General features: G+C 42.2%; 2 protein-coding genes across 2 annotated transcripts; one reads left to right on the top strand and one right to left on the bottom strand.

Moving 5' to 3' along the window:
• The first annotated feature begins 6,122 nt into the window (after nucleotides 1-6,122).
• Nucleotides 6,123-11,316, top strand: LOC147267641 (protein transport protein Sec61 subunit alpha-like 1). The gene is made up of 12 exons (XM_086198607.1): nucleotides 6,123-6,276; nucleotides 7,126-7,193; nucleotides 7,279-7,344; nucleotides 7,489-7,567; nucleotides 7,759-7,890; nucleotides 8,044-8,153; nucleotides 8,345-8,498; nucleotides 8,594-8,754; nucleotides 9,584-9,781; nucleotides 9,911-10,102; nucleotides 10,186-10,262; nucleotides 10,351-11,316. Exons 1-12 carry the CDS (start codon nucleotides 6,270-6,272, stop codon nucleotides 10,535-10,537), a joined length of 1,431 nt encoding a protein of 476 aa, XP_086054733.1. The 5' UTR covers nucleotides 6,123-6,269; the 3' UTR covers nucleotides 10,538-11,316.
• Nucleotides 11,317-12,522: 1,206 nt separating this feature from the next.
• On the bottom strand, nucleotides 12,523-22,759 carry top1a (DNA topoisomerase Ia). Its single transcript, XM_086198605.1, has 22 exons — nucleotides 22,600-22,759; nucleotides 22,140-22,164; nucleotides 19,817-19,913; nucleotides 19,625-19,694; nucleotides 18,248-18,294; nucleotides 18,069-18,158; nucleotides 17,907-17,978; nucleotides 17,754-17,802; nucleotides 17,376-17,467; nucleotides 17,119-17,234; nucleotides 16,891-17,012; nucleotides 16,655-16,777; nucleotides 16,361-16,548; nucleotides 16,137-16,281; nucleotides 15,874-16,017; nucleotides 15,583-15,768; nucleotides 15,433-15,501; nucleotides 15,189-15,303; nucleotides 14,729-14,856; nucleotides 14,416-14,510; nucleotides 13,889-14,038; nucleotides 12,523-13,794 (listed from the first exon to the last, which is right to left on the bottom strand). Exons 1-22 carry the CDS (start codon nucleotides 22,630-22,632, stop codon nucleotides 13,692-13,694), a joined length of 2,259 nt encoding a protein of 752 aa, XP_086054731.1. The 5' UTR covers nucleotides 22,633-22,759; the 3' UTR covers nucleotides 12,523-13,691.

Raw genomic sequence — 22,759 nt, 5'->3', positions numbered from 1 at the left:
TAAGATAAAGATCCTTTGAAGGGACTTTGATGACTCCTATCTCCTTCTCCCAGTAAAGTTTTGAATTTTGGCCTCACCTTGATGGTGGTGGAAGGTGGAGAAGTGTCATATATATGATGATTGTTAGGGAGCTTTGTGTTTCAACGTGTCATTGAGCAATGCACTAAATATTCAGTTGCTCTCTTGCTGTGAAAATATGAATGAGTGGAAATACTGAAAAGTATTTTTAGCAGCATTAAGTGAAAGAGGAAGGCTGCACGGTGGTGCAGTGGTTAGCACTGTCACCTCACAGCAAGAAGGTTCTGGATTCGAGTCTTAGCTCGGGCACGGGATCTTTCTGTGTGGAGTCTCCATGTTCTCCCTGTTCCTGTGTGGGTTCTCTCTGGTACTCCAGCTTCCTCCCACAGTCCAAAGACATCAAGAGGGGACGAGACTGATTGACACTCTAAATTGACTGTAGGTGTGACTGTGAGTGTGAATGGTTGTCTGTCTCTATGTGCTGGCCCTGTGATGGACTGGTGACCTGTCCAGGGTGAACCCCGCCTCTCGCCCGTAGCCACTGGGATAGGCTCCAGCCCCCTGCGACCCTTTACAAGAATAAGCAGAAGAAAATGGATGGATGGAAGTTAAAAAGGAAGTGTAAATGTTTACCTTGTAAGTGAGTCCCTATACCAGGGGTCCAGTCCATGTTGCTCTGTCTGACACTGGAAGCCTCAGAGAAGCTGGTTTGACAGTTGGTACAGCTGCTCTGGGCCTGGAAGAGCAAGTGTGTGTTTCAACCATTTATTTGTATTTAACAATCAAAGAAAGAGGTTCTGAAGAGCCAGGACCTATGAGTGTGCATCCGAGACCTGCCCTACTCTGCCTCTGATTGGCCTGCGGTGAATCGTAGCCTAAGACATGCCACCATGGAGGAGCTGGCGACCTCAGAATGTACTCAAAACTGGGACCCTTTGCATACAATTATAATCTATTTGTAACAAATATTTTTTTTAATTATGAATTGTCAACTATCCTTTAATTGTGTTGATCTGTTCTGTGTTTAGAACGTCTATCCACCCTGGAAAAGGACCCCTCCTCTGTGACTCTCCCTGATCGAGGGTCTAAGGAGAGACGACTGTGTACAGATAAGTAAAGCCCCTTGAGGCCAAGTGGGATTTGTGATTGTGGATTTTATAAATAAAATTTGTAAACATGTTTATTTTTGAATAAGGGTTTCAAAAGGATACCAGAATTTTTTTTGGTGGACCCCAACAAAACTATGTATACCCCTGCGCCAGAATGGGAGTGGTAGCCATGTACAAATTATGAATGTAAATAATGTGGTCAAGGTCTGTCTGGCTCCGTGTATTGAGCTCACACTGAAACAGTAGTGTGTTTACATAGTTGTCTGCATGGATTTGTAGTCTGAAGATATAATTATATGTCCTTGTCTGTTGCCACAGGGACTGTTTCCAAGCTGCATTAGGCTGCAGTGTCTTCTGAGATCGTTGAAACATGAGAAACAAGAATGTTAACTAATGAGTTAATGTGATTCCTGCTGCTTTATTTTTGAACTTCCAACCATTAATCAAAAATGTTATTTGGCACATCAAAGCCGTCTCCGTGGCTGACCAGAAAATGTGTCATGTGGATGTTGAATAGGACCAACAAACTATTCAGAAGACTGGGTTGGACCTGTGAGCTGTTTGTTTGTCGTCACCTCTGTGTTAGTTCGCAGGCCTGCGGTCATTACGTAACAACGTGAACAAATATCACTTTATCTGAGATGAGCGTTCTCTCAACTCTCCTCCTCCATCCCAAATTGCGTGTGTTTGTGTGTGTGTGTTTGTGTGTGTGTGTTCAGCTGCTAAACAAATCTAGTGACACATGAAAGACTAGGTCCACGGTGTTTAGACAGATCAAGCGTGCAGATGGCTGACAGTTTGATCGTCTGCGTGCTGCTGTCATTCCGTGATCATGGGTCAGTGGCTAAGTGGGCCACCAGTACCATGCAACCACAGGCACTCATCACCATTCAATACTCCAATCCGTAACCCACATTTTCACTTTATCTGCAACACTCGCTTCTCATTTACTCTTCTTACATGATGGGATTCTTCTGAACATGACCGATACCAAACACTGACACACACCAGTTGAGTACGTCTACAAACAACCACTTGACTCTGTCATGATGGAGCCCTCAACCTAAGTTGTTTATTTTGCTCCACTGGAAGCAAGTGAGAGAGCTGGGCCCAGTTCGTGTCGTGTAGCAGATCTGCGTCACTTTGAGCTGAACCACTTTGAAAAAATATCTAATTTGACTATTTTGACTGATATTAGATTTGTGAAATGATCTGAAAAATTAGTGGGTTTGTTCATTTTTACACCATTATTCTCACTTTCGTCGAAAAAAGAACATTAAAATGTTAATGGTGTGATATTTGTGACCAGGTGAATCAAACACAGGAGCTTTCTTATGTCTGTAGAGTGATTTGTAGGCAAAGCACTGGTGCAGCACCACAGTATTTAATCTAAAAAGGCATTTCACCATATAATTAGCCTTTCAGAAATATGGCACCTTTTAACAATTTGAAAATTGAAGTAGGCCACATTGGAATTTTTATTAAATTTGGATTAACTGTGCCGCTCCAGTGTCCCTGCTTTGATTCACATTCCTGCGTGTCTTTTTCCCAGTACTATTGTCCTAGTGTACGGACTCCCACAACTCATCTTCCCATCAGTCCCTGTCCCATTCCAGCTTCCTCTTCCTGTACACATTTCCTGTCAACATATGGCTCCTCAGGTTCCTCTATTTGTGTCTATCAACCGTATGTCTTAACTTTAAACTGTTTCGTCCATGTCCTTCCCTCGTCCCCTTCACACACTAGTGACAGAACAACACTGACTCCTAGTGGCCATGTGATCATGTAACACTTCAGTACTGTACACTACAACTACATATGCTGGTGTTGTCCTGATCAGCCTCACAACTTCTGTACACTGACTCCAAGTGATAATCATGATGCAGTAAATTTGTTCCCCATGCGTGTCATACCCTGATTTTGTACCCAGGAAAAGGGAAAACATATTTTGAAAAATACTGTTTACTCCAATACTAAGACAAGACAACTATGTCCTGTGCTATCTAGTTTTCCATTTAGGCAGGCCTACATCATAGAAATGATTTGTTTTTATGTGTGCAGCTGTGGTTGAGGGTTCTCATGATCGTCTGTACTCCATGATACTGGTCTTCAAAATAAAAGTTGATGAGTTTAACAGTTTGGAAGTGTGTTGCAGCAGCAGTTAATGTCAGGAAAGCTCAATTAACTTAATTAACTAACATATCACAGAAAATGAACATAATTCATTTGATACAGGGATACTGTATCTGCCACTGTAGATTGCCTGAGCCTTCCAACCTGCCGTTTATCAGCTGACACACACAGGCAAACACTTCTCCGAAGATCCCCTCAAGAAAATCCTCTCAACTCCTGAATTTCCAACATGACTGGGGTCAACACACTTGCCCTGGATCTATTAGTGCACACACCACAGCCATGTAATAAGAGCTGGTGATATTTGCTAAGCTTGTCATTTAGTCTCTCCCATAAATACTTGCATAAACCCATAACCCTCACCTGGGTTGATGCTGGACCAGATCATCCAGATGGAGGAGGGGAAAAAATTCCACTCCACATCAGTCACTTGCAGCAGCATATAGTTTGTGGATAATGTTTGGCTAATGAGCTACCTAACTAGCTACCATAAGTTATAACAGATCTTTGTCCATAACCTGAATACACATATTCACCATAAGAACTACTTATCCTATCTCCATAGATAGATAGATAGATAGATAGATAGATAGATAGATAGATAGATAGATAGAATTATTTCATTTTCATTCACAGGTGGATCATTTTTTATCCTTCAACTTTGTGTGTCTGGATGTTTGCACAACTGTTCCTCTTCTGTAGTCCCCAGAACCAAAGAGGAAGCTAGATAGATAAACTTCTCTCCCTGGTGTGTACATTAGTCAGATAGAAATCAGCTGACCGTGGTTAGCTTAGTGAAATGACTTGTAGTAGATGGCAAGTGTTAGCATACCTCCATCAAAGTCATCTTCCTCTCTAACAAAGTTGGCCATGATTATCAATAGCAACAGTTGCTCTTCTGGTTTTCAACTAAATGCTGTAACCTAAAAAAAACAACAGATGAAATCAAACTGCCGATATACCTATTCAAATATTATCTGTATCTCTAAGCATGTGTAAAACCTATCCCATCTAACCCTAAAAAAACAACTACAAGAAATAATTAAACATTAAATAAAATCAACATTCCTCCACTGACTGCAGATGCTGCTCCTGCCTGGCTGAAAGTCCTGCTCCACGTCAGGTTGTTGCTCAGCGGCACAAGCCCCTGGTGTTGACATCGCACCCAAGGACAGTCTTCCCTCTGGTATCCTCACAAAATCATCTGCGACTCCTCATAGGTGTGAGTCCCCGACGACAAGTCCAAAGTAGAACATTAAAAAGAACTGATTAAAAAAACAAATACAAATTCATGTTCATTCTAAGTCATTTAATTCTACCTTCTCGTCTGGAAACTCAGCTGGAATGACCAGATTGGTGCTTTTTTCCAGTTTGCACTGAAACTGGCCATTCCTGCACAGCATCCGTACCCTGCCCAGCGCCGTAACCTGGTAATGAACATCCATCCATCACCCTGGACCCTGGTTCACCCTGGATGGGTCACCAGTTCATCTCAGGGCCAACACATAGAGACAGACAACCATTCACACTCACAGTCACACCTACGGTCAATTTAGAGTAGCAATCAGCCTCGTCCCCTCTTGATGTCTTTGGACTGTGGGAGGAAGCTGGAGTACCAGAGAGAACCCACACAGGAACAGGGAGAACATGCAGACTCCACACAGAAAGATCCTGTGCCCGAGCTGGGACTTGAACCAGGAACCTTCTTGCTGTGAGGCAACAGTGCTAAAGGAAAACTTCCTTGCTTTTTCAGACAACAGAGATTTGCTTGGCGCTACTGCAGCAGAGGTCTCTTCTGTCCTTAGGCTGAAGTCACGTCTTCCTTTGGCATCTCATGAAGTATCTGGTCACTGCTAGCCAGCAGACAATAAGCCTTCGCTTCTTCTTCATCAAAATCGATTTCAGAATTCAAATATAAGAATTCAAATAAAGCAGTTGAACTTGGTATATTTGTGATGTGCTTTCACTATGGTTTACATGTAATTAGTTTAAAAGTAACTGTCAAAATTGAGTTGCAGTGGTTGTACATTGAGATCATTTCTGGGGGTTTCCAAATGGCTCAGTGAAAAAAATAATAATGATTTTAACTGGAAAGACTTCTTTAACGTTACTAGGCCAGTTCCTTCAGTAACATGAAAATGTATTTCCTCAGCATTGTTCTTTCAAACCAGAAATTACCAACCCACTCAGTTTTTTTGTCTCTGTGCACAAAATTGAGTCCACCGATGGTGCAAAGACTCCTTTTAAATAATGACAAGTACATCAAACTGTAGTGAAAAGAAAAAAATATTAGTCCCAAGACTGAGATATTAAAACATACCAAAATAATAGTTAAAGCAGATCTCAGATCAGCTCACAGGTCTACATGGCTTCCACTGCAGGTATTTACACTAAATATATGAATTGACTTCATCATGGAGGCCCTTTTATGCCTTGTGCAGAGAGATAATGTAATAATCCGGGTAAATAAACCTAAAAAATAGATAACAATATTCTCTCTAAAATTGTGATGTCCTTCGGCAGACATCTGGTATTGTTTCCTTGGCCTAATTACTGCTCTGTCTGAACCCAGGACTGGCAGTCAATCCACATCAGTGATATTCAACGGAAGGAGTCAAACTATGGCTACACTGCTCCATGAATCCATGTTTGAAGGGGTCATATGTCCAGGGCGCCCTCTGCTGTATTGGAGGTCCCTTTGTCATAAACTGTTAAAGATGAATATTAAAATGTGTAAATATGAATATTACGTTGTAATATTTTGTGTGTGTGTGTGTGTGTGTGTGTGAGAGAGAGAGAGAGAGAGAGAGAGAGAGAGAGCGAGAGAGAGAGAGTGAGAGAGAGATGGGGAGTGAGTGGGAGAGAGAAGTGACGTGTGTTAGTGGCTTCTCTGGTGACGTGTCTCTACTGTTCTCTCTTTTTTACTGAACGGCTGGATGGAACTACACTGACTCCACTGAGCACTCGAACAGGTCCCAGTAACACGGCAGGAGTTGGCCCGAGGACACCATGGGAAGTATGTGGCATTCTTCGTTTGTGTACACGTGTTGAGGCTGAACAATATTACCTGCCTTGCTTCATATCGTGCGTGTAGTGGATAGAAGTCGCTCGTGTGCAAGCTAACTGGCTAACCTTTGGTCGGTGACTTGAGCTAGCTTGCAGTTACTTTGAAGTTTATTTTTTGCTTGTGTTCAGTTTACAATACAGAGGTTTCTGTCGTAGTCGTGCGCCTTTCAACGTCCCATTTATTCCCATTTATTTATTTTTGATTAAACGTAATTGCTTCCTGATTCGAGGGGATTACTTCCATTCTCTGATTGAAGGCTTGTTAGCCACATGCTAACATTAGGTAGCTGGGGAAACTGCATCTGAGATTTTTATTGTAAAGACAAATTTAAATTTATTTCTCCTGTCTTCACATGTTAAAAGCCTACTTGTAGATGTGCACTTGTAATGAATGCCCTGAATATAATTCACTGGCAGATGTATGATCACTAACTGTCAAAGCTAATTTCAGTGATTGGCACAGCTGATCAACAAAACATCCGCTGGAGCGTCCAAGCTTTTCGGTTCTACCTTTACACAGGGTGTTGGACTGGTCATCCGCACCTTTGCTCGCGTTTCTCTGTATTTGTGTATGTATATATTTATGTATGCAGTAACAGCTGAGAACCAGGTCTCGTTGTTCCAGCATTTGTTAGCTGACCATACTGCTAAGTTTGACTTTGATGGCAGTTCGTGTTTAGTGATGACGTAGCATCCAAGATAACCACATTTTACAGATATCTCTCATATTGCAGTCATTGCTGTGACTAGTCAAGGAGACTCTTAGTTTGTCTTCTGACCTGCTGATCTCTTCCTGCAGTTAAATTTTTGGAGGTCATCAAGCCGTTCTGTGCGGTCCTACCAGAAATCCAGAAACCAGAAAGAAAGGTAAGCTTCATAAATACCTGCTATATGTACGTGCTGTGCATGTGAAGTGGTAGAAATGACTCATAATCCTCTTTAATCCTCACAGATTCAGTTCAGAGAAAAAGTACTATGGACTGCCATCACACTGTTCATCTTTCTGGTGTGCTGCCAGGTCAGTATCTTTGGACAGCTGACTTTTGGCTACAGAAATATTACTGAATAAAAGCTGCAGAGATTGACAGAGGTCACAACATGTGACTGGTTCTGTTGTCGAATAAACCTTAGTGTGACAACTGTTTTATCTGTTTTTCTTCAGATTCCACTCTTTGGCATCATGTCATCAGATTCAGCAGATCCCTTCTACTGGATGAGAGTCATTCTGGCCTCCAACAGAGGTGCTTAGCCTGAATATGTGAATTGACTAAATCACTGAGGGATTTTTTATACCTTGTGCAGAGAGCTAATCTCGTTCCCACATTGTTATCAGGTGTAATGTAATCTCAGTCGTATCTCCTGTGATAGGTCAAAGGTACAGCTGTGACAGTTGTATTAACTGACTGTAAGTGTGGTTGTCTTTCTTCTGCAGGTACTCTGATGGAGCTGGGCATCTCACCCATCGTCACCTCTGGCCTCATCATGCAGCTGCTTGCTGGTGCTAAGATCATTGAGGTGGGAGACACTCCCAAGGACAGAGCTCTCTTCAATGGTGCTCAGAAATGTAGGTCTGATTAACTCAATCTGAAAAGCTATTTTTAGAACAAGTCACGCTGCTTCTCAAGTCTTGCTTTGATAATTGCACGCTCAACACAGATCACCTGACAGGAACATCAAGATTGACAGTTGAAAGCTGATTTCCTGAGTCTTTTTGCAGTGTTTGGGATGATCATCACCATTGGTCAGGCTATCGTGTACGTCATGACTGGCATGTACGGAGACCCTTCAGAGATGGGCGCTGGGATATGCTTACTTATCATCATCCAGGTGAATTAAACCTTACCACTCTCTCATGAGCTTAAATGCTAGCAATGTCTGTCCCGCAAGGATGGTAGCAGACATTTAAGTAAAACATTGACGACATCGTCAATCACTTTATATAAATTTACTCTATTAAGTTTGTCTTCAATGTTGTTTCAGATGTTTGCCAATTTTTTTTACCTGCCTGGTTTCTTTAGCTCTTTGTTGCAGGTCTGATTGTCCTGCTCCTGGATGAGCTGCTCCAGAAGGGTTATGGTCTCGGCTCTGGTATCTCTCTCTTCATTGCAACCAACATCTGTGAGACCATCGTGTGGAAGGCCTTTAGCCCCACCACTGTGAACACTGGCAGAGGTGTGTGTGTGTGCGCGTGCTCCAACATCAACCGCATTGTGAAGATAAGTGACGTCAAATGTCTGCTACAACAAGTGACCCTGTGGTTTCCTCAGGTACTGAGTTTGAGGGCGCCATCATAGCACTCTTTCATCTGTTGGCCACCCGCACTGACAAGGTGCGCGCCCTGCGAGAGGCCTTCTACAGACAGAACCTGCCCAACCTCATGAATCTCATTGCCACCGTTTTTGTGTTTGCAGTGGTCATATACTTCCAGGTGAGCGGGCAGCAACTACCCAACTCTTGTCTGATGCGAGTGTTTGGATGTGTAGAGGCCTGTTACAACACCAGGACTTTATCTGTCATCAGCCTAGTCTGCTGAGATGTGGCATCTTGAGTCCAACATAATCATTACATGTAAATCTTAGCTTGCCATAGTGAGTTAGGGGAAGGCATTCAGTCTGGGCTGCTGTTTTAATGTAAACCACATCCATCTGGGACCAGTAAGGTTTGGGTTATTGTCTTCTCTGATGTATCTTAATCATTTTCTATTGTTTCCTCCTCGAGTGTTAGCATTTTTCTTGGTCTGGCTGTATAGCTATTTTGGTTTTCTCGTGGGTCCATGAAATATATTTTTGGTCTTCCTGACATTTGTGGCGCAAACTATAAATGCTTGGCTACAAATCAGCTAGAAAGCAGAGATTAAAGATGTATCCTAGCAACACATGCTGTGAGGTAATTGCATGGGCAGGGTGCAAAATCAGGTTTGTACATGTGCAGTTGTTATCAGCCACTGAAGAGTGTGCCTTTTGGGGAGCTGTTGATTTTATAGGCATTTGCATGTTTTACCAGCACTCCACAGCTGGCGATGGCTCATTTTAAGCCAGTGGGCATTCCCATGAGCGTGCATCGCTAGTCCATCCAGTCTAAGTGGAGATCTAGTGTTGATTTGAGACTGCACCCCCTCACTTCATCTCTCCTCAGTAGTTAGGACCAGGTTTATTAAAACCTCCTCTCAGATCACTTGTGTATCTGCGTTGGTAAATTGTTGCCTTCCAGAACAGTAGATTGTCTGATACTAAATGCTGATGTTGTTACCTGATTAGGGCTTCAGGGTGGACCTCCCCATCAAGTCGGCACGCTACCGTGGCCAGTACAACACCTACCCAATCAAACTCTTCTACACCTCCAACATCCCCATCATCCTGCAGTCAGCCCTGGTCTCCAATCTCTACGTCATCTCCCAGATGCTCTCAACACGCTTCAGCGGCAACTTCCTGGTCAACCTCCTAGGAACCTGGTCTGTAAGTATGACCTGAATCCTTCACTTGTCAAGATATCAAGAGTCCGTTAGAGTTGGTGCAGTCGGGTTTTCGCCTTGTCCTATATGGACATTTCAGACTGAATTTCACCAAAGCCATCTTGTTGTTCAGGACACATCGAGTGGTGGGCCAGCTCGGGCCTACCCAGTGGGTGGTCTCTGCTACTACCTTTCTCCTCCGGAATCCTTTGGTTCTGTCCTGGATGACCCCGTTCACGCTGTCATCTACATCGTCTTCATGCTTGGCTCCTGCGCTTTCTTCTCCAAAACCTGGATTGAAGTGTCAGGATCTTCTGCAAAAGATGTAAGATTTGTTTGTGTGCATGTGTGACTCGGCTTTGGCCAGACTCCTGTAATAAACTGTTCACTGACCTTCTTGTGTCACAGGTGGCGAAGCAGCTGAAGGAGCAGCAGATGGTGATGAGGGGACACAGAGAGACCTCTATGGTGCATGAGCTCAACAGGTATGAATCTGCACCTTTTTTTTTTTTTAATGTCTGCTGCTTGCGACAAAAGGTAACACAGAATGTTAATTTGTTTTGTGATGGGCAGGTACATCCCCACAGCTGCAGCGTTTGGTGGCCTCTGTATAGGAGGACTGTCCGTCATGGCTGACTTCCTTGGAGCTATCGGTTCAGGGACAGGAATCCTCTTGGCTGTGACTATCATCTATCAATACTTTGAGATCTTTGTGAAGGAGCAGAGCGAAGTGGGGAGCATGGGAGCCCTGCTCTTCTAAAAAAAACAGCCAACTTTCCGACCAACATCAGACACAGAGCATCCACCATTCATGTTTTATTTTGCTTATTTTGCAGCTGGGATAGGGGATGTTACTCCAGCGTGGTGTTACTCTCTAGCAACTCAGTGCAGAGAGGACTGTTTTGGTTACAGCCAGGATTGAACATAGTGCTGTCTCTTCACTCCTTTATCCCACTAGCTATTATTCATCTATGTGCAGGCTCCCTAAGACCCCACTGGCCCTCATACCAGCTGAAGAATGCTTCAAAGCACACGTGTGAGGTGCTGCAGCAGGTTCCAGGAACATTTCAGACATTTCAAGCTGAAAAGCTACACCTGGACATTTGGGGGGGGAGTAATGGAAAGCCATGTTCTGTTAATGACAGCTAGCAATCATGCTGGAGGTGCTAGGGGACTGAAGTTGGGTGTTTAGAGTATGAATAAAATATACTTGTGCTCTTGTTAAGGTTTCTATTCAACTCAGCATGCTGTTCCATGTTCAATTACCTTTTTTTTCCCTTTTTTTTTTTTAAATGGACTATGTTTATATACACTTTGGTCTTATGTAGGACACAGTGTTTTGTCCTTTATCTCTGGGTCGTACAGGAAAGCGCTGGTCTGCATCATCATGCTCTTATTCCTTGACTGAATCGCTGCACAAAACTGCCCAGGTGGTCGGTGTGAGGATGGGTTTGATATGGACAAAAAGGGGTTTCATTTTTGGTTTTAACACTAACAGACATAATTGTGTTATTAAAAAAAAACGTGTTTTTTCCAACACTTTGAATTTGTGTAAATCATTGTTGTGCATTGTGAATGCATCTTTTGTGAAGATAGCTACTTCGTCAGTGACTGTCAAATTACAGAACACGAACAGCCACAGCAACCCCATGAGAACCTCTGCCTGTGATTCACTCATCTGCCACCAGAGGTCACTAACACCATTAAGTCGTCTACAGTACCTCTATGTACGACATATCCAGATTTAAAGAGATGCGCTTCGGTAATGAACTAGTTAGCAAACTCCTGAGACAAACAGACGTGGGAGATCTGACAGAAATTAAAGGAAATCCATCAAGTTCTGAGTACATTCGATGTATTCTCAACTCTTTCATTCTCAGTTTTTTTCATGTCCTTGACAGAAAGCTTTTCATTGTAAGATCACAAACTGACTTTACTGTGCAAGTTCAATTATTTTATTTTAAATACTGTAAGCTTATATTTCTTGAAAAGAATCTTAGACCAGCACAGACCAACTCTCCGTGGCAGGCTGGAACCCACATGTATGACAAAATCAAAAGCAGCCTCTGAGTGCCCCGGGCACGTCAGGACAGTGGAGCAGGTCTACCTGTTCCAACAGCTCCGTCTGAGCTCCAGCGTTGGCTGGGGAAGAGAAGTCAAATAGTGGCTGTACACTGTCAATTTCTTGACGAATTATTTATAAGCACACTTTGTGTTTTGTTCTACATTGTATTTCACAGGTCAATGACCTCTGCTGAAATAATAGTGGATGCATGAACTAGTCTAGCAGCAAAACTTCCACCTGAATAATGGGCTTCAACAGAGGGAACTTTGAACAAGTGGCTTCTATTTTTCCACTTTGAAACAAAATCAATGTCATGGGCTCTGAGGAACTTAGGAGCACAAACATGCTTCCACGAGTTTGTCCTCACCAATACTGAGAGATGAATCAGAACATTGTAAATTTAGGACCAGTCATATCAAGGAGAGGTTGTCGAGTCATCTTTCGTAATTGTTAATTTTAGATCATTCACCATCACCGAAAAATCCAAGAGAAAGGATTTGGGTAGTTTGTGAGTAGTAGTTTATCTTTAAAATAACTTCCACCTATGTCACTGCTGCGGTTTAACAAGCAGAAATAAACCCCCATGACATCTGGATAAAGCAGTTTCACACAGCTGTGATGGTGAGGTCTTACAAGTTCCAATTCATAGAGTCGGAGGAGTGACGAAGAAGCAGAGAATATATCTTACATGTAGGGTTTTATTCATTTTTCAACCTACAATGAGCATAAAACTCAAAGAAAACAAGATCAAAAGCTGTGACAAAGGTTGACCAGGAATAAGATGTTGACAGCTACTTACATCAACTTTCCTGCCAGAGTGGAATAAAATGAATATTTCACATTAGTTGTTACATTATTTTATCCTCAACTTTTACACAATTTAAAAAACTGCCTAAAATTGTAACATTGATTTTTTTTTTTTTTGGCAAAGTTGACATCCCTCACATACCTTTCTGGGAAGAAAAAAACACTTTCCATTGACTGACTTTAAATACATCATTGCATTGACTTCAAGTAACATGGGAGGGTTTTGTCCTTGGAGCAAAAGTGAACTTAAGTTAAATCAGATGGGACAGGGCAACGCAGAGATTCAGAGGATGCTTGCAACTCAAAGGATTAAAAATGATTGGTTCACATTTACACTGAAAAACAAGTCCCTGATAGAGGCTGTAAAACAACATATTCACATTCTGCTTGCTTAAGTAAATATTGACATGGTTGCAGTATTTTCCCCTTCACCTGCCCAGACATCCTCCATCATGCTTAACAATTCATAGTCCAGTTTAAAATATTCACCCAAGACAGACAGCTTTCATGGTGGGGCCCCTCATACACACAAAGCACGCACACGCACACGCACACCTCAAAAGTTGAACACACATTTCCATTTCCTTGAAAGGCGTGTGGGTGTATTAAGGAATTCATTTAACTTTGTCTATCAAAATATAGATTCATTAATAATACATGGGAGGGCTAAAATACAGAGCAAGTGAACAAAGATAAAATGATACAAAGCATTTTGTTTAATACAGTAGCTATAGGACCACAGAGTTCAAAGTTCAGGTGTTGTTGTCTCAAAGGAAGGAGAGAGACACAGTAAAGGGCCTTCCAATTACTGGGACTAAGCCTTGATGCTCAGTTGTAGGTGTAGTTCAGCCTTGATGCCTGATCTCAGATCAGACCACCCACATCACCCTCCTGCCACTTCAATATGGCCTTGTCACATCTGCACATACTTACCGAGATTCCTCATCAGGTCTGGCCATCAAGAAAATTCAGTTAAGCTAAAAACAAGTATCCGATTTTTTTTTTTAAAAAGTGTATCATAATTAAAACCACAAACTGGGATTTAAAACTCAAAGTCTTCATCCGCCATGTCAATGGCCCAGGCAAACTTCTCGCGCTGAGTTTTGTTGTATATCTTCTCAACGGGAATGCCCCACTTCTTGCACCTGGGAGCCAGATTAGGGGGGGAGAGTCAGTGAACCGAACTCCCTTTTGTCTCAGTTTAATTACGAATGTAATTTTTTCCTAATATGTTCTTACCAAGCAACAGAGATGCGAGGGTCCAAATAATTGAGCTTGGAAGTGCCAAGTGCAATTTGCTTGTTCTCTTCCCGATCAGTCGCCTGCACTTCCAGCTTCATCAGTTGCTCCTCTATCCTCTGAACTGCCTTTTTCTTGGTTTCCACGGCCCTGCAGGAGGAACACACACAGGCGGCACGCTGTTGAAGGTCATAGAGACCGACCAGAGGGATATTCCAGTTTGTTGTTTATCATCAAAATGGCAGTGACTGTGCTCATTCCACTGAATATTGATCAAGGACAATGAGATGAGTTACTTAACCATATAATGCTCATGCTTTACTGGTTCTGCGTGAGCAGGATTGTGTGGTTTTGTTGAATTGGGTTCACTGATTAAATTCAAGTCAGCAGCCACCTTTTACACACGTTCTACAGTAACGCCAAATGAACAACTTAAGTTGGCTGAACTAACACATCAGGAAACAGTAAAAGTTGATTTACACCAAACTGCATTCATCTTCCTTCGACATCTTCAATGGATTACTTACTTTTTGGACTTCTCATCTTTCCGTATTTTGGCATCAGCCTTGGCGCTCTTCAGCTCTCTCTTGGCATCAGACAGCTGGTCCCTTTTAGCATCAATCTAAAGGAAAAAAAAAAAGTTGATTCTTAAGATGGTTTCAATAAAAAAAAAAGGGTCGGTACAATTCCCACACATAAAAGCATTTGTTAAGTTTGCCTTTGAGGACCAGGCAGTCTCGGTGAATTGCAAACGTGTAACTGCAACATTCACTGTCAACGTTGTGAATTTGACAGCAGCTTTGACCTGTTTGAATGGCATTTCAGTAAACGTGTCCTCACTTTCGTCTGCAGGTTCTGCATAGACTTCTCAAATGTCTTGGGTGGAGCCCTCTGGTGGTTACACAGGATGGCCACAGCCCTGTTGGCCCTGTTGTAGGACAGGATCTTGGCTGGAATGTTCTCATCCACTAGAGTACAACAGTGAGTACCAGGATTATTCATCGGTTCAGATAAAACCAGAATTTCAACAAGCGACATTTAAAAACAACTATTAATGTAATTTATGAGACCATTTCATGTCCATGTGGGTAAAAAAGTCTGAGGACAAAGGAAATCTACTCCTCAAGCTCCTAAACTGAGAATGGGGAGTTCTCTGCTGAAAACCAATACCAACAAGAAAAATTACAATTGGTGCATCTTTGTACCTTATTTATGCTTTTGCTGTTGGATTACAAGCCTTTTCCTGACATAAGGCCTAAAATTTTAATGGAATTATAGAGTTTAAAAGGTGGCACCATACCATTTGTGAGCTCTTTCAGCTGCTGCTGCAGTGTGATTGAAGCATTGTAGGTACGGAAAACTTTGGCCGTCAGACCGTCCATCAGCTCCTGAAGGTGCTTGTTGAGAATGGAAGTCTGGAGGAACAAATAGATCGGATCATTGATTAGACTCTGCTTGTGTCTAAGATTGTGAGTACGGCATCACAAGTCCAAAAGTGAATATATAATGTAGCTAAGGATTTTATATTTGCTTCTTTTGCTTACATTCAGGCGATCAAACAGGTCATCATCAGGTTCCTTGTTTTCCATGAACAACTGAAGGTTCTTGAACACCTGGACAAAGCAGAACACACGACTATAGAGGTGGTATTTGCACACTTATAGTGCTTTACAGCAAAAATAACAGCTCCTCACCCTTTTCTCCACAGGGACCTTGTTGTAGTAGCGGATAGAGTCTTTACCCAGGAAGTCAAACTCTACCACAAACTCTTGGCCTTCATTTTCTGGATAAAGTTTGATGTGTTCCACTCTCAGTGAGCAGCAGCCAACGGTGTCGGCAGTCTCTCCTTCCTCCTTCTCATTACCTGCCCTCAGAGCCAGCTAGAACCCAGCAGGGTCATGATCAGATTAAAAATGCATTGCTGTCACTGCTGCTGGTTAACATTACATTTCACAAACTAAATGGAGTACAATGTCAAAAGTCACCTTATCAATGAAGTAGAGTGCCACGGCCCTCTGTCTGATCCTCATCTCCTTGGACTTCCAGTCTTCACGGTACTGGTTCCTGATGCGATCCACACATTTCTTCAGTCTACGGGCTGTTTCATACTTCTGCCAGTCCTTCTCTCCCTGTAGATCAAACCATTTGTGTCAAACAAGCACATTCAGAAGTGACCCCATCCACCGATGATGGGACTTAGTAGAACATGAGTTAACACTAGTAGAGCTGGATGCAGCCTCTAGCACACCTTGATCCTTGAGCTGGGGTTCAGCATGATGTACTTGATGGAGCCTTGAATGTTCTCCGTCCACGACACGAGCCAAGTCACCTTGTTGTCATGACGGACCTCCTTCCACTTGGTGCCTGGGGGAGGCTCAGGGTGCTTGGAGTCCCTGTGAGGAGCAATGTCGTACATTGGAGCCTAGTCATGGAGGATCAGTTCAACAGCACTGAGGACAGAACTTCACTCACTTGCTGCAGTTAATAATGATGTCTTGTGGCCGGATGCGTCGCTTGAGCATGCCCATCTTGGGATGATCTCCACGGCCACGGAACAGGCCCGGCGGCTCAATGCGGAAGTTGGCAATACGTTCCCTGTGATTGTCCATGATGCAGAAGCCATACTCCTGCAAGATGCGCTCATTCTCTTCCTTTATTTTCTAAAAAAGCAGGGCAGAGAGGTTTAATAGAATAAAATTACATCTACTACATATATTGCATAAAGTGCAAAAAGGCCTGAAATAAGCAGCGAGTGCAGATGCAAACCTGTTTCTCATCCTTTGTCATGGCCTTCCTGGCTTCAGACTGCGCCTTAAAGTATTCCCCCATCTCAGCGAAGTTGCACTTCTTCAGGTCGGTGATCTTGGACTTCTCCTCAGAAGTCATTTCCTGATTTAAAAAACAAAATATGGATATGTACACCACAACTGGATATTTTAAACACTGGACTTACTATGTCTAAAAAATTTTTAAATGAGTTCAATGTCCGCTGATCTACTTACCTTCCTCCAATCTTTAAAAAAGTTTTTGCGGAAGATGTCCTTTGTAGTGTATTCGTGGTCCAGCATTTTGGCAAAAAATGTAGCCACCTCCTCTGCCTCCGGGCTGAGCTTCATGACTTTGCCTGAGAGACAGAGTTTAGACAGGTGGGAACACGGACACGAACATACACAAAACCTGCGATGTACAACCAGTTTGCTTCTGTATCAAAGACAAACAAACAGTCTCACCATCATAGTAAAAGTTTACATGCTTGGGAAGGGGCTCATAAGGAGGTGCAAACACTGGCCCTTTGTGTTCCAGAAATTTCCATTTGACACCGTCTGTGTACCTCTCCTCTTCCCACCTGGAGCCGGTCAGACAAAGTAAATTAAAACCAAATCATCGTCGGTCCAACTGCAGCGTACAACACATTGTTACTCATCTTACACCACACACTGGTTATCAGCATGTCAGCATCATGTAGATAGCTGATGCAACAACTCACCATTTCCACTTTTCCTCTTGCTCTTTCTTTGCTTTCTTCCTTCCATCAGTCATTTGTCCTTTTTTGTCTTTTGTCTTTTTGGATGAATCTTCCTAAAAAGGGAAGAGAAACTACGTCAATACCAGGTTGTCAGAAAAACAAATTCATTGCGTCACAGTAAAACTCATGCAATGTAATAGTTCTGCAATACATATTCCCATCAAGGGGTAAAAAATATTCAGATGTCATACCATGAGGTGTCAACTTAAGGGTTTTTTTGGAGGCTTTATATTGTGGCTGTTTCAAGTAGGGACAGAGGCCCTGTTAGGACCTGATTTTAGCATGAGTTTCCCACCAGAGAAACACAGCCAACTCTAGACATAGTTAACACTTGCTTACCTCCGTCATTTTCCTTTTCTTTGTCTTTTTTTCATTTTTCATTTGTTTGCTGAAAAACATGACCATATGATAAGCGTGGAAGATCACCTTTTGCGCTATACGTAAGTGCAACTAAGAAGAATGTGCAAGAAAATAATGACATGGGGGACTCACTCGCCATCCTCCCGCTCTCTCTTTAGAGTCCTCTCATGCTCAGTTTTGATTTTCTTGGGCTTGAATTCGAAGCTGAAAAATACGACCATGTGGTAAGTCTGGCAGACCACAATCTGACAACGTTACATCAATGTAGGAGTACTAATAACACGGGCCACTCACTCCTCATCCTCTCGTTCTCTCTTTAGAGGCCTTTCGTGTTTGGGAGAGTAGTACGTGTCATCCTCAGGTTCAGACTTCAGATGTGGTGGGCTGAAAAAGCAGCAGTGCAGAAATCAAACTCTGACTTCTACATAAACTGCATGGGTTGCATCATGAATTGAGCTTCAGTCAATACATACCTGGCAAAGCCATTTTCCTTTTTGATTTTTCCATCAAGGGCCTTAAACTAAACAGTGGGAAAAAAAAACTTGTTAGTGCCCTCTCACTTTAGCTGGATTCATTTTTCTACATTCAGAAAAAAAAGGTAAAATGATTACCATACCTGCCAACCTTGAGTCAAGCCCAGGAGAACCACTTAGGTTTTAGCATATCATGAAGCACATGCTACTAAATATCGGCCTCATTTCCATGCATAATTGTTTAAATTCCTCATCTTCGATAGTACAGTCGGCACGTTTAGCCTGCAGATAATCTGTCTGGAAGTTGAGCACAACAGGTGGACCACACAAGGGTTCAGCAGCTTTTGGCGTACTTTAAAGGGCCAAAGCATCTCAGCATACTTTGATGTCAAAGGCTATAGGTTGGCAGGTCAGGAATTCAGATGTAGTACAATATATTGGAATTAGGATGATCAGTAGGGTTGGATGATCCCCGCTTTTGTCAGATTGTTCAAACGTGTTTGGAGAGAGGGACCCACTGCAAGTTTTAAAAAAAGATGCAAAAACAAAACAAAACAAAAAAAAACACAATGTAAATAAAAAGCCACAATGGGTATGGTACAAGTCTATAATTGGTCCAGGTTACCGGGGGCCATTGTTACAGACGGACAAGCAAATGAAACACTGCTTTTATTAAAACTGTCATTAATGTCTATGTGACAGTACATTTCAGTGTGTTATATTTTCATATAGGCTGCCATTTAGAGTCAGGTTTGACATGAAGCTTATTATGCATACAGACATACAGCGACAATGCTGCAGACGTACCATCCCTTGGAGGCTACGAAACCGTGTCAAGCCAGCACTGCCAATGCTATTTGAAACATAATTAAGATTTTGCTTCTATATGTAGACGGTTGACCATTTAAACCAGGGGTGTCAAACTGGTCCAGTAAAGGGCCGTCCGGCTGCAGGTTTTCATTCCAACCAAGCAAAAGCAACACCTGATCCAACCAATGAGCTGTGTGGACACAGCTTGATTGATTTAAGTAGAATCACGTGTTGCTTTTGGTCGGTTGGAATGAAAACCTGCAGCCACACGGCCCTTTACTGGATCAGTTTGACACCCCTGGTTTAAACTATGTAGTCCTACCTAAGACCCAGAGTGACTACTGATCGTAATAAAGACTGCCTAAAGTCAAAGACCAATTTGTCTCTTTACTGTGAAAAAAATTACCTCATTGAAACAGATGTACAAATGTATATGGCAAAAACTGCTTGGTTCCAAATTCCAGAACAAAGAGCATGAGTGACTGAAATGCAATATTAGAAGACAAACCCTAAAACAACATTAAAAATGTGTACATTATAGCATAAAGGAGTTACATGTCAACTCACCTTCTTCTCCTTGTGCTTGTCCTTGTATTTATCTGTGGTGCCATCTTTGTGCTTCATTTTTTCCTTTTCTCTATAGGAAAGGAAAAGAAAATAATGCTCAGCTCTCTTCTGATGTGAGTGCAGCAATCAAGTGGTATTTCAGTTATCATGGCTAAGGAGGAATGTGTGTTGAAAATGATGCATAGACCATACCTGTTGCTATGCTTCATTTTGTCCCGCTCTTTCTCCTTCTTGTGATCTTTGTGTTTATGTTCTTTCTCCTTATACTTGTCTTTATGCTTGTGGGAGTCTACAAGACGAAAAAAGTGTTACCTCCTTAAGAAGTGAACAAAGTTTACCATAACGTGCCCAACCATGGCTAAAAATGTTGCATAGACCTGGATCTAAATTAGCTGCAGGATCTGCCAATTGTCGTGGGCAGCATGGCTCAGGGGTGGAGTGGCCGTCTAGCAACCAAAGGGTCGCTGGTTCGATCCCCGACCCCGGTGACCATGTCAAAGTGTCCTTGAGCAAGATACTGAACCCATAATTGCTCCTGATGAGTAGGTTGGCGCCTTGCATGGCAGCTCCACCATCAGTGTGTGAATGTGTGTGTGAACGGGTGAATGAGATGACACTGTAAAGCGCTTTGAGTACCGCTAAGGTAGAAAAGCGCTATATAAAATTGAGTCCATTTACCATTTACCATAAAAAGGTGGGATTTTAGGCACAAACGGCTGACAGATGTCAAAGAACGGTTCCTGTTACATTAGACCTTAATTTCGCATTTATTTTATCCAAGTCAAAATATGAATTAAATTGACACATACAATGTATGAACATGCGTCACAATGTGATTATTAAGACTGACTATTATACAGGAGCACAGTACCTCCTAGTGCCTGCGTGAGTTGTTGTTTGAGACCATATGAAAACATAACAAGTTGAAACATGCAAGTGAAAAAAAAAATGTTCACACTGTCCCTCACTTTTAAGGTATGGCAGGGAAAAACATCTTTAGTATAAGAAAAATGCAATTATTATTATACTGACAGCCTCAACCAACAACAAAACACAACACACACCCACATAGCTAAGTAGGCTCATAGCGAAGAGCCTTGCAAGTGTTCCTCTAAAATGCCAGCAGACATCAAACAGGTTCACAGCACAAAGTGGTGATCAGTGTGAGATCGTCTCAAACCCCGAATCCCACAACAAATGTTAAAGCCCGACCTTGGTTATTTATTTGATCACTGTAAATGTATTATTGTGTGAATGCCTCAAATTCAGTGATTTCTATTTGACTTCTGACATCTTTTCAGAACCAAAGCAAAATAAATGTGCAATGTATAATGTATGGGCAAATTGAGACCACACATCTCATGCCAAGAGTTAAATGGAGAAATTTGTGCTTAAAAAAAGCCACAATTTATGCGTGAGGAAAGGTAAGTACTTGTTAATTGCGCTTAATTGTTATAGTCATGTACGCTTTCGAACAAGAATAATGTAAAATAGTTCCAAAAGTCAAAAGACCTATCAGTATAGCGGTTGCACAATTTAGTCTAATCTTGTGTGAATTTCACAACTAAGAGGAATTTACAAGGTCTTTGTGTAAAAACATAGATCCTGCCCAAATTCATGGAGAGATAAAATCGTAATGATGATTGATTTAACAAACAGGATGCACACAGCCCTGCAGGAGACAGTTAACTGCCCCCTGCTTTACTGGCCCATGTTACTGATTTTGCCCCTATGTTTTTGATACAGTTTAACCAAATGCGAAAAAAGCCGGCAGAACAGGATTATGAATAGTTTTCTTAGTATGGGCGCCGTTTTAAAAGTTGAATCTACATTTGGAAAAAAAAAAGAAGAAAAAAAGATATGGACTTGATTAATTTTTACTGAAATGTTGGAACACTTTCTATAGCACCACACCCTGTTAACTTTTTAATTAATGAAGCAAAGTTAATGACCTGACGTGTCTACTATTGAAATGTAGAAAAAACGAGAAACTCTCATACCAAGCAAGACTGTATCACCCTGTGACCGACATGTTAAATCGGTCGCGAACTACATCATATTCTTTTTGGCGACCGTTTTGGATCTCACAGAGGCACTACGACTTAGCAAACCTGCTCACAGCCATCTGCACCTCACAGCCTGAGTTCAGCTTGCAGTACAGTCAGGCCGCTACACCGAAAAAGAAAATGGCGCAGAGACTAAGTCCTCAACCCCCAAACCTTCACTTTCAGGTAGGAAATGTGCTATTAAAAGTAACCCAACAAAAGAATCCAATTCAATAAACTGATAAAACACCTCAAGCTGTGTCCAAATAATGATTCGAAGTAAGAAAATTATTAGCGGAAGAGGTTTAACAAGACGTCCCTTTTGAACAATAGGCGCTTGTGAGTGAAACAGAGGACTTAGTCTCTGGACGCCATTTCTGTCCTCTAACGTTCTGACAACTAGCGTATCGCTGCAATTGATCAATAAGGCATGTCAAAATTTGAGGCTTAGCTGCAGGTCATAAACTTACCATTGAGCCGAGAGCCGCCGTCGATCTGAAAAACAAATTAGGGTAAAATTTCAGTGTTGCTAACTAGCCGGCTAACTACCTTTGAACTTGCTGGATAGCAAAGCTACAGTGTCTTAGCTGCCCGGCTAGCTAGGCTAGCATGCTACGTTGGCTGGTAATAAGCCCTAGAAACCGCTACAGCTGAAAGCTAACGCCGATTCAATTGAAGAGTTATGTTGGCTTGTCTATCACCATACAAATATGACCTAACTAGTCAATAAACTGCCGTGACATTAAGAATAACTGTTGTTAACCAATTTGGTGATAACCTTAACTATAAACACAAATTGTGTCGGCCAAGGCGGGCTAGCAGACACTAGTCACATTTAGCTAAGTTACCCTGTCAAACAAACGAGACGCTAGCGAGAAATGTACGAGTTGAACACTAGTGGTGACATTTCCAAAATACGCTTAACATCACCTGGTCCTCGTTGTGTGAATGGTCCCCACTCATTTCCTAAGCGGTATTTGACAGGAAAAAAAATCAAAAGGTGTTGGATTGTAACGCCGGCGATGGGATGCGGTCAGACTGAAGAAAAGCCTCGGTCGTGGAGAGAGTGAAGTCCCACTTGCTCAGCATT

Source organism: Aulostomus chinensis, chromosome 3 (genome assembly GCF_037954235.1).
Source record: "Aulostomus chinensis isolate RoL2024-O1b breed Wild chromosome 3, RoL_Achi_v1.0, whole genome shotgun sequence".
Lineage (NCBI taxonomy): Eukaryota > Metazoa > Chordata > Actinopteri > Syngnathiformes > Aulostomidae > Aulostomus > Aulostomus chinensis.
This window is presented reverse-complemented; position numbering and strand designations above follow the sequence as displayed.

Bases quoted from the DNA above. Each gene is read 5' to 3' on its own strand.
- LOC147267641 (XM_086198607.1), top strand. The intron at 7,568-7,758 runs GTGCTTAGCCTG...TTTCTTCTGCAG, and splicing joins CATTCTGGCCTCCAACAGAG to GTACTCTGATGGAGCTGGGC. The intron at 10,263-10,350 runs GTATGAATCTGC...TGTGATGGGCAG, and splicing joins ATGGTGCATGAGCTCAACAG to GTACATCCCCACAGCTGCAG.
- top1a (XM_086198605.1), bottom strand. From the start codon at position 22,632: ATGAGTGGGGACCATTCACACAACGAGGACCAG. The intron at 22,165-22,599 runs GTGATGTTAAGC...TTTGTTTTTCAG, and splicing joins ATTCACACAACGAGGACCAG to ATCGACGGCGGCTCTCGGCT. The intron at 15,769-15,873 runs GTGACTTTTGAC...GCTGGGTTCTAG, and splicing joins CACTCTACTTCATTGATAAG to CTGGCTCTGAGGGCAGGTAA.